This window comes from Henckelia pumila, chromosome 4, assembly GCF_033568475.1.
Source record: "Henckelia pumila isolate YLH828 chromosome 4, ASM3356847v2, whole genome shotgun sequence".
NCBI lineage: Eukaryota > Viridiplantae > Streptophyta > Magnoliopsida > Lamiales > Gesneriaceae > Henckelia > Henckelia pumila.
The window spans coordinates 23,284,291-23,295,824 of record NC_133123.1 but is presented as its reverse complement, the minus strand read 5'-3'; the positions used below and the strand labels follow the sequence as shown (position 1 = coordinate 23,295,824).

At 35.9% G+C, this 11,534-nt stretch overlaps 1 protein-coding gene across 4 annotated transcripts; it reads left to right on the top strand.

The window, feature by feature from the left end:
* The first annotated feature begins 2,104 nt into the window (after window positions 1–2,104).
* On the top strand, window positions 2,105–11,147 carry LOC140860108 (E3 ubiquitin protein ligase RIN2). Of its 4 annotated transcripts, none has more exons than XM_073262915.1 (14): window positions 2,122–2,241; window positions 2,477–2,565; window positions 3,500–3,929; window positions 4,234–4,311; window positions 5,570–5,656; window positions 5,734–5,855; window positions 7,234–7,330; window positions 7,411–7,516; window positions 8,488–8,645; window positions 8,783–8,920; window positions 9,000–9,067; window positions 9,154–9,381; window positions 9,855–10,197; window positions 10,811–11,147. In XM_073262915.1, exons 3-14 carry the CDS (start codon window positions 3,690–3,692, stop codon window positions 10,865–10,867), a joined length of 1,722 nt encoding a protein of 573 aa, XP_073119016.1. In that variant the 5' UTR covers window positions 2,122–2,241; window positions 2,477–2,565; window positions 3,500–3,689; the 3' UTR covers window positions 10,868–11,147. The 4 variants fall into 4 exon arrangements, with proteins under 4 accessions (XP_073119015.1, XP_073119016.1, XP_073119017.1 ...); XM_073262916.1 differs by having other exon boundaries at window positions 2,180–2,241; window positions 2,489–2,565; XM_073262914.1 differs by lacking the exon at window positions 2,477–2,565 and having other exon boundaries at window positions 2,105–2,241.
* Window positions 11,148–11,534: the final 387 nt, after the last annotated feature.

Here is an 11,534-nt window from a genome sequence, read left to right as displayed (position 1 = left end):
TTTGATATTCTAAACTAGACGTGTAAATAAATCGAACCGACCTGAATATTAGTAAAAATATAGGACTTGTATTAAACATATTTGAGTTCGATTTCGATCGAAGCTCGGAAATTATTAATTATTTAGCTCGAGTTTGACTGGAAATCTTCAAACTTATTCGCGAGCTATTCGAACTCGGATAATAGGGTTCGAGAATGAAGCTTCAAAAGCTCGAAACATTCGAAAAACTATATATATATATATAATATATAATTATATTATATTAATAAATATAAAAACTCGCAAACTATCGAACAAAATAATTTTGAATTGAGTTTGGTTCGAATAAAGTTTAAACATGTTCGGGTTCGATAAATTCAAATACGAATCAAATATTTATTAAGACAATTTTAAAAATTCTCAAATCAGTTCTATTCGTTTATAATTCTATTGTAAAGGCCTCTCATTGATCATATCATGGAGTTGCGTGGGGTTTCAAAATATTCATAAAAACGATGTGGTAAAAATGTGATGTCACAAAAGTTTATGTGAAAAATAAAAGAGTACGCAAGACTTTTAAAATATACCCTATGTCTTGAGCCATTTTCGAGATCACTTGTATTATTAGCCAGGAATAGGCAATTAAAATCCACTCAAGGTGCCCGAAGCTTCGTATTAGCCACCTTGCATATGCGGATGATCTATTACTATTCTCCAAAGGTAACAATGCCAGCATCGGGTGTCTTGTACAATTTTTGGAGAGATTTGACAACATATCAGGGGTTAAAGTCAATATGGTGAAATCGAACGTCTACTTGGCAGGAGTTGATGCAGATTGCTGGGATGTGGTGCTAAATTCGACGTGATTTAAGCAAGGTACACTACTGTTTCGATACTTGGGGATCCCTATCTCCTCCTCCTAACTCCGGACATCTGATTATAGTCTCTTGGTGGATGCTATAGAAGCAAAAATAGCAAGTTGGCCCAGACACACTTTGTCTTATGCTGGAAAGTTGGAGTTGGTGTGATCGGTGTTGCAAAGGGTGGAGTGTTATTGGATTTCGATATTGCATCTTCCAGCTAACATAATTGATGCAATATATAAGCTATGTCGTAACTTCGTTTGGCCATCTAATCACCCGCCAATAGCATGGAAACAGCTATGCAAACAAAAAAAAAAGATGGCGGGCTTGGGCTTAAGGACTTATCGATGTGGAACAAGGCGTTATTGACAAAAACTCTCTGGAAAATACAGATGAGGAAGGAGTCTCTTTGGATTAGGTGGTTGAATCATAAGTACAAGAGATTCAATTCGGTAAGGGATTGGAGATGGCATCGTGATGAATCGCCGTTAATCAAGAACCTACTCTCTATTCGGGATGTGCTTATAGATCGACTAGGATCTTGGGATGCAGTGATGACTCGGATGGTCTTGTGGTTTGGGAAGGACAGAGTCCTCAAGAACACTTATGAATTCTTCTTGGAAGCTAGGGGTAATTGGCACTGTAAGCCAATTCTATGGAAGACTTGCATTCTACCGAAACACAGGATTATACTTTGGTTGCTAGCACATGGTAAGCTTTTGACTAAAGATAGACTCGGACATGTGGAAGATAAAAGTGTGTGGCTTTTGTAATGCCTTTGAGGAATCGGTACAACATCTATTTTTCAATTGTGCGATGATGACACAGATTTGGGATAGAGTTCGAGAATGGCTGGGAATGAGGAAGCTTATGAGGTCGATGCATGCTATAGGTCAAGCTTTCAGAGGAGTTTACCGTGGTTATATGGTGAGCATCTATCATGTGTACTTATGTGTGCACCTGCTGATGTGGCGTTCACCTATTGAATGTAGAGGATGCCACGTCAGCGGTGCACAAAAGTGCACATCATGAGTGCTCATAATATCAAATATGTATATATATATATATATACACACACCAATAGTTTATATTTATATAGGAACACCTATAACATCTGGTCATTATTTTAGGGATATCAGATAATGTAAAAAATAGGGTAAATTTGTGCTTTTATTCCACTAAATAAATGCACTTTTTAAAAAATAAAAAATAAAAAATAAAAAATAAAAAATAAAACCAGACATTTGAACATAAAATATATATTTTTACTCCAAAGTCGCAATGATACCCCCGGCAATTTGGTCACATTTCTCTTTCCGGCAAGAACAATACATTCATCTCTGAAACATAACCAGAATCTACTTTCTTGCCGACGTTTTGCGATCATCCTTCGTGATCTGTAAGGAATTTTATCTTTAAATCATCGAATTGAAGCATAATTCCATTGTATTTTTACTTTGTTTTGCCTATGAATTCGTTTATGAATCTCGATCGTTCATGATTGGTTGTATAATTCTGTAAAAAAAAATGTTGATTCATTAATTATGTTGGATTTTATCGACCATTTTTTGATTCTTTGTTATTTCGTAAACTGGAAATTTGTGTGATTATTTTTGCTTTATTATTCATTATAGACATGGCTCTAGGGTTTGACGGGAGTGTTCCCCCAGTTGACTATTTTGTGATCGAGTTGCCATGAAAAATGTTTCTTCTGTCTTGTGAGGTATAGGTTATTTGACGAATCGCTATAATGTGATATTTCATTTTTTAGAACTCTTTACCCTTTTGTGCTAGTATAATAGCTGATATTTTTGTATTCCTCTTTTCTATTTAGCACTAAAAAATTTGTTTTGAAGTTCTTATGCTTGCTTCTGTGTTATTTTCAGTTGTTTTGTGGATTTTTGGAAATTAAGAAATCACTGTACTCCGTCGATGTGTTCTTTGTGGTGGAGAATGTGTGAAAGTAGATTATTGAAATATTGATAATTCCTATCTCTACCATTGAAGTAAGCATCAATTCCCCGTATCCCCTTTCCCATTACTCCAATTCTGGGATTTGAGTTTAATTGACTTTCTGATTTGAGCATGACTGTAACTCTTATAACAACCTTATAGATGCCCATACATTTGTCATTAGAAAACTCTTGCTGCGGTCTGTTTTCTTCAGAAGCTCCATCAACTTGCTTTCATAGCTGGTTTACTGGTTAGTTTGACAGTCTGTTGTGTTTGAATACTTAATGCTTGGGATCTGGTCTCAATGTCTGATATATATACCAGTTACCACCCATGGATATTTCACGACAGAGATAGGGTTTTTTCGTATGTCTAGTACTTAACCACCTATGGACTGAATCATATCCAATTGACACATATTTTACGACATAGTTTGGGTATGGGGCTACTTGCTCGGTGTGATTAAGTATTGAAAGATTGCTTATGATTTCACTTGACTTAGAACTATATGGGTGTATAATATCCTCCGACCATATCCTTTCAAGTATTCTACATTTGTTCGAATGTGCTTAATGTTGAGGATTCCACTGTTTGTCATTTATCCGATTCCATTTTCCTTTGACTATTGAAAGTTTCTGCATTTGTAAAGGCTCTTTAGGCTTTGGATCAGTTTCTGATATTTCCCTGTTGTACTTACTATGCAGGACCAATTGTTGCAGCCAAGATATCTCCCTGCTAATTTGAACTGATGTTTTTGTGGATCGTGGAATTTAAGCTGGAGTCTGTACCTCTGGTTTGTTGAAATTTTATGTTTGGTATTGCTGGCAAAGGATAATGCTAAGTTTGCTCTCATGGTAATTTCGGGTTTTCGTGGAAGATCTGTATATATTACCCATGGGTGTGAAATTGCTATCCGTTTCCCTTATTTGCACCTTTTTGAGCATTGTTGGGCTTCAGTATTGGACAGAAGTGTCTTTGGAAAAGTACAAGTCAGATAGCTTGATTGTAAATGATCTTATTAATCCTGAGAATGCAACGAGTGCCTTGGAGCTACTTTTGGGTTCATACACCACTCTCGTGCTGGTGGCTGGTTTTGCACTAAATTTGTTCACCACAGTGATGTTAGGCCTAAAGGTAACTTCTGCCTACGGGGTTGTATTAATAATCTGCGTTAGAACTTACTTATCCGACCTGTTTCACAAGGAAATGGCATACCCTTTGACATTCGTTCTGTTAGATCTAGGGTTAGCTGTTAGTATTTTTATATGGCATTAAAAGATTAGTAAATATGCATGTGGTACTTTTGTGAGGAATATCAATTTATAATTGAAGGTCTTTTTTAACGTCAATGATTTGTGGTTGGGTCACTGTTGTAATTGTTAGTGAAAGAATAAGAGCATTTACCTATTTGGCATTTTTTTCCAATCCTTTTATGCAGATGTTATTTTTCTCAGAGCTATCATCATCTGAACTTCGAAAACTGCTTGAGCGCCTTGTTAATTACATTATTTACAAGGTAAGTTCTTAAGCAAATGACATCATGCTTTAATTTACAATATTCCTCTTTTGCTGCAATTGTATTGACATTAGCTCTATGATTATATGCCTTGTTTTTGGCTTTTTTTTTTTTTTTTTTTCTGTTGGCACATGGTTAAATTTTACTGTGTGACGCAAAGATGTTGTGGTCTAAGCTTGTCTTGACCTTGAAGATGTAACTATTATTTTTGTCTTGGTATTATTGAGGAAAAGTATTGCTCTTTCTGGTAGGTGATGATTCGCTTGTTCGTACTTCCTGTTAAAAGGGAGAGCAAGAATACTCTTTTGCACGATGAATTATACCGATAGAGGCTAGCAACTTCTTTGTTAGACATTAGTGATATTGTATTTGTCTACATTCTATGATTTAATATACGGTTTTAGGTAAATTATTTGATATGTATGACTATAAGATTTATTTGAACCTGTTGTGTACTTATTTTTGTACTGCTCCTGCAAAATTCGAGAGGTAAAATTGTGCTTATGATTAGGCTGGGAAACCAGCACACCCCAAATACGGGTTCAGTTTTAGAAATCGTTCTGTTCACTTTGCTGATGACTATCTATGTTTTTTTTTATCGGCCAATAATGCACCCTTTTTGCTGCTCTCTCCTTCTCGTTATACCACATATACAATTTCTATTATATGCACTTTCTGGTGTATCAAGAGCGTTCTTCAAATGTTGTGAAACTGAAAACCATATAATTTTTTCTCAACTCGTATTTTCTAATGCACCAATTTTTAGGAAACCCAGGATGTGATTTTACTTTTGATGTTCTGTCACTTTACTAATAGTCATTCTAAAGTTTCGTGTTCACCTTCATTTTTCTGGAGTGAGTACAGTAATTTTCCATTGCAAATGCACACACATATAATATTGAATGATTAGCTCTGTCAGAATTGCTAGGTCGGCACTAGTCTAATGAGGTCGAATGCATAATATATGTCGAAGTTCAAAGCATGACGATGCAGTTTTAACTGTTAAGTGAATGGTATCAGATAGTTGAACCTCAGATAGTTGAACCTTTGGGACTTGTTATTAATTTAGATTCTCGTGTGACTGTTCTTCAGAAGATTTTAATTTGCAACTTACTTTGTTGTTGGATTGGAAATATGGACTATGCGAAATTGTGAAATAGATTAGATATTGCTTCCTCAAGTGAGTTAGTGAGTCTTATTGTACTTGTTTGTGTGTGACTGTGTGTTGAAATGTTGTGTCTAATTTTGCTTTTGACAGGGGACATTTCTTCCATTAGTAGTTCCACCTACAATATTTCAAGCTGGTCTATGGTCAACTTGGTTAGCTGTGCTTTGTTTCTTAAAGGTATTTACTAATCCCCAGTAGTTAACTGAAAGGTGGTGGCATATACTCTTTGACAGACAGACACGCATATTGTGCAGATGTTTCAAGCAATAGCTAGGGATCGACTTGAACGCTTGAATGCTTCTCCTTCTGCTACTCCAGGGACATATTTCCGTGTGTATTCTGCGTTGTTGCTTGTTTTCATTCTTGACGTTCTCTGGTATTTTCCAACTCCTCGCTTCTAAGAATGTACTTTTCAACAGCAATGTGAGGATCATTTATGCACTATTATCCTTTGAATTTTTGTCTAGTGTTGAAGAAATGAAATACGTGCCTGCTTTAAGACTGTAGCTTCTTAACCTGCTTTAAAGGTTTATGAGTTACTCAAAGCGATCCTGAAATAAATATCTTGTACTGTTATTAAGGTTGTACCTTTTTATGTCAATGTCTTATTGTCCACCACTCATTGCATGGAAATATATGTGATTTGCAAGTCATCTACCCTGAGAATGACACTCTAGTGGTGTCTGTTTCTAGATTGGTTGCATTCCCATAACTTTGTTTTTAAGGGAGAAATGTGGTGGGTTCACCTTTTAGAGAGTTGTGAGAGATAACCTTTCAGCAAATTCAGTGTCGCCTACAATTTGGTCAGCCTCTAATAAAGGCCATTGAACTTCTGTGCTCAAACCATTTTTTGGTATCCTTCCAGCCTTGCTTCCCTTTGACCTTGTTTACTCCAGAATGGTAATATATACTATTGGGACTTGGGCCTGTTAAATGAATTAATAAAATCCCTCCATTTTTCTGTGTTAACCTCATTTCTTCCTTTGGATTTTGTAAGATGCCTTGAATCATTAAGAACTTTTCACCACACCTTCTGCAGCATCTTCATCTGTAAGATCTACTGTGACTTTTGACTGTGTTATGCACTTAATCCTGTAACTGAGAAGTCAAATTTATATTTACTAGTTACAGTGCGTGCAAGTGAAGAATTGTATTACATTATATACATTTTTTGATACGAGAAAATTAACTCAAAATAGAATTTATTTTTTGGTCGAATGCCAAATTTTGTAAGGATTCGACGTGTTCGAATTTATTTTTCAATGACAATATTTTTTGGAAAATGGATTCATAGGAAAATATTTGAAAAAAATCGAAGGATAGTTTAGGCAAAATACATTTGGCAATCAAGATAGTTGTTAAGGCCTCTCACACTTCACAAATAGTGGTGGACGTACCAGAGCATATTATCCAAAGGTCTGGCTCCATCCATGGGTATATGATGAATTTCAATTGTACTTGCAAGAAATCAAACCAGATATTAACCAACTTGACCTGTAAGATGTTGGACGGTGGATAATCTTTTCTAGTTTGGATAAAAGTTGTGCATCACATACTTATGCTGTGACTCGTGTTCATAGCTTTTTTGTTTTCCTGAATTTAGTGATTCAATGATGAACTACGAAGTGAAGATATTATACGGTCTCTTCACTGTTGTACCTAATTGGATAAAGCATTATAACTATTATTTGCATTATTTTGTAGTTCTGGATGTCTTACTTGACTTCTGACCCAAGTGTACATTCTATTCCCAGGATATTGCTGTGTCTGACAATATACAATGTAACAAGTTCATCCATATCTTTGTTGTTGTTTTTTGAGCCTTCTAGCATTGGTTTTGAGACATTACAGGTAGCCTTGACATAATAAGGTTGAAATTGTTGAAATACAGACACTGATTTTAGCTTACAGCTAAGTGCTTTTATCTGCAGGCTATTGTGGTTCATGGGTTTCAGTTGCTTGAGATATGGCTGCATCACTCTGCAGTAGATGGTGCTAATTGCCGATTATCTAAAATTTTTGATATATCCCCCACAGGTTGGTTGAAGTCGCTTTGAAATACCTTTTATTTTTGTAATTTGTCTTTCTTTTGATTTAGGATTTTTTTAGCATGTCAGTTTATAAGTTCAAACTGACGTGTCCAAATAGAAAACAATTTTGCTGGTCGTTGCGCTTGTATTGAATGACATCAATCTGGGTATAGCTGTGTTCTATGGTTGTGTTTATACTATTTTTTGAGATCTTATAATGCCTCTAGGTGCATGTGTTAACTCAAATGTGGTGATATGAGTCCATGTTTCACTTTTATTATTGATTTTTTGTGGAAAAGTGTATTTGTTCTTTTTCTTGCACTCAAGTATGAACTGAATTTTTATTATTCAGTGTTGTAAATTGTGGTAGGTTATGATGGGGTGGTCAGTGATCGCTGTGCCTCGGCGTTTGAATTTTTTACTATTTTTTATACATAATTTAATTATATATAATCATGCGATTCAATGACAAATAGTCATCATTCTTTATGTAATATATGAAATCAAATTATGTTTATGCATAATAAGCTTAATACAATATAATACAATAATACAAGGTGCAAATAAATATATAAATACAACTAATAAGATAATTCATAAAGATTCATCATTGTATTAAGTTACATCATTACTTTTACCAAAAACCTAAGTCTAAAATCAAAGTTTCAATGCAACATGGCAACAAGGACTCGGTGGCGGTTCGAGATGGAAGTAGGCGGTGACTTGGCTGGTTGGGCTGTTATGTTTTGAAAGAGACAATGCATGAGAGCACTAACAATTAAGGTTTTTTAAATTTTGTTGACCTGCCTTGCACGCCCTTGGCCCTTGCTCATCGTCTACCACCTACAGAAACCGCTTAAGGCAAAAGCGGTGCGGTCGACTACTAGCTTCCGCCTAGGCGGCCGCCATATAACTCATTGATTTTATTATAAATTTTCTTTGTTGTCATTATATTCTAACATCTTGTTTTGTTCTTAGGTTCGTTGGAGGAATGGAAAGGCGTGCTCATCCGGAATTTGGGTTTTTTCCTAGACATAATGACGTTGTTAATGGCACTTGCTCATTATCTATATATTTGGTGGCTTCATGGCATGGCATTTCATCTCGTAGATGCTATTCTTTTCCTGAATATCCGTGTAAATCTCTTAATTTTTACTGTGATTATATATCTACATAGTCTATTTGATCATGTTGGTATAGCTGTTATTGATTCGGGTGCTCACTTTTCTACTCATCTGTCGTGTGCATTTATCATCTCTTGTATTGGTCTTAGGCCCTTTTAAGTGCAACTGTGAAACGTGTCAGAGGTTTCATCAAACTGCGAATAGCTTTGGGAACCCTTCACGGGGCACTTCCTGATGCCACATCGGAAGATCTTCGAGCATATGATGACGAGTGTGCTATTTGCAGGGTAATTATAACCCATTTTACTTCCACTATCTCAGTTATGCCTTTAATATCCACGTATATGATTCATCAATAATTTACAGGAACCAATGGCAAAAGCTAAGAAGCTGCCCTGTGGTCATCTTTTCCATCTCGCATGCTTGAGATCATGGTATGATTTTAAATGATGCTACACAATGCTTCTTTGTGTCATATGTAACTTTGAGATGTGACATTTGATTGACTTGTCGATTATAGGTTGGACCAAGGTTTAAGTGAGAGTTATTCATGCCCCACTTGTCGGAAGCCACTTTTTACAGGCAGAGCTGAGAGTGGGATAACTACCAGAGCTCCAGACACGTCACGAGACGAGGAGCTTGCTCGTCAAATGAGTACTGGAATTGAAAGGCCAAATCTTCCTGGTCATAACATGCACCCTGGAGTCTTTCCTAACCAATCTCAGAATGCCGAAACTGGTGATTGGAGGTGTGGGTTCTCTTGATTTTTGAGTGATTATCAGCATTTTTACAGGTTTTTTTGGGGGGAAAGGAACAGAGTAGCTAATTGTTGATGTAAATGGTAGCTAGATGATGGATGACATTGTGGTTACCACCACAATGTCTATGAAGTTTATGTCTGCATTGTCGACGTGGCATGTCAATCAAGTTTGATAGTTTTCCTCTAGATTTGAAGTTTTCAAAATTGAACCTTGCGTCACCAGAAAAGATTGATCAGAATTATGGCGCATAATTTAAGAGAGGATTTTCGAATAATAAGCTTTATGGACTCGCTATCAATCTTGTCCATTCCCTCATTTTGAAATTGTTGAACATATCTTCTGCCCATGTCTATGCATCCTTTTGTTTCAGTTGGTTATGCTAGTGTCAGTTTTGCTGTCAGAAATTTTGAAATTGAATGTAATTGTTTCAGTTTTTTGTTTCTACCCTTTTTCCTACCAGTGGGACAGGAATGGGTTCAAACTGGTTGGGTTTAGAAGGAGCTAGCCCATCTGGATTTGGTCGAGTTCAGATGGTAATGAGGCAACTTGCAGCTGTAGGAGAAACTTATGCTCATACTGCCCTTGAAGATGCAACATGGAGTTTGTTTCCCCCGAATTCCTCTCAGGCTGGTACATCGAGGTCAGCCCTTTCTACTGGTTCCGCTAGATATCCTCGAGGTTCTGGTGGTTTGCATTTGAGGTCAACATCACTTGGTACAAATGACAATATAGCAAATATAATTGCCATGGCCGAGACAGTTAGGGAAGTTCTGCCTCATATCCCTGATGACATAATCTTCCAGGTAAAATTAGACCTTGAATATTTGAACTGTTCAAATTGATTTCTTGTGAGTAGTTGAGCTAGAAATTTAGTTGATGGGTAGACTTTATTTGTGTTGGGTATGAAATCTACTGTTTTAGAAGATTATAAGAAACTTAGTTTAGGAGAACTTCCAGCCAACACTCATGTCTGCAGGGTTCATCTCCGAGTTAGAATTGCTTCCTTTCTTCAAAATATCGAATCTCTATCCTAGTCATTAGGAGAGTCAAGGTTATCATGGAATTTAACTTCTGTTGGTGAAATTTCCATGACTGGGTCTCGGTACATCATTAATGAAGTATTTCTTGAACGAGAAAATACACTGCACGATTTCGTTTCATTTTGTCCATCAAATATGTTTGAGTATAGTGATTGATGAGCAAAACAAATAGGATCCAAAGGAAGGGATTATTGTCATTAACACCGTACATCCCTACCCCTGATATTCGTAGTGGAGAAGAGATGTGTCCCCATTTAGTCAAAACTAAAAACACCTTCTGATACTATGATGTGCATCTGAAGTTAGCTTCTTATAGTTTGCCTCGTTTCAAAATTTGATCTAATCTTCAATATACTGGTCTGGAATATGCGCCCAGGATTTGCAGCGGACGAATTCTGCGACGGTGACTGTGAATAATCTTTTGCAAATGTGACATTAGTTTGTCCCTTCACCTCCACAATTTTCTTCTTCGAGGCCTGAGTAATGGGTGAGCTCATCTGGTTTTTGCACCTAATATTTTTTAAGGTCCATTGTTGTATATAGAAATGGTGTAGTAAAACCTTTGCTCCAAGTATAATCTGTAAACGTCAACTTTTATATAACAAAAATAAAATTAAAAAATAAGCAGTTTCAATAATTGCCAATACAGAGTATACACTTGTAGCCGTATTCTGAAGAAAATGTGTACGTAAATATAGTTGAAACATTTTTACGTTAAATGTTATGGAAAAAAAAAAATTTACAATAAATAATAGGAGTAATTCTTTATCAATTACCCATTATACACTTCTCAACTATTTTATTTCTTGTTTTGAAGAGAAAATCATAGCTTGTGCAGAATTTATCTTGTTTGCGGATTTTTTTTTAAAGCGAACCTTGTTCGCTTTCAAGTTCAAGTATAAGAAGTGTTGATAAAACCTGATCTTCGAAACTGATCGCCAAGCATATCGTGAAATGTTTACAAGGATTATATTATATAAATCTGTAAATTGACAGTATTCGTATATGCATGTAGAGATATACGAGAATTTGAATTGTTTTATATCATCTTAAATTTTCTATTACGATTTTATAAGAAAGTACCATTTAATAATTGTATT

What these genes read in the sequence shown, in the direction of transcription:
- LOC140860108 (XM_073262914.1), top strand. Translation starts at nt 3,690, where the DNA reads ATGGGTGTGAAATTGCTATCCGTTTCCCTTATTTGCACCTTTTTGAGC. An exon ending in TTAATTACATTATTTACAAG is followed by an intron (nt 4,312 to 5,569) that starts GTAAGTTCTTAA and finishes TGCTTTTGACAG; the next exon opens with GGGACATTTCTTCCATTAGT. An exon ending in TTGGTTTTGAGACATTACAG is followed by an intron (nt 7,331 to 7,410) that starts GTAGCCTTGACA and finishes TTTTATCTGCAG; the next exon opens with GCTATTGTGGTTCATGGGTT.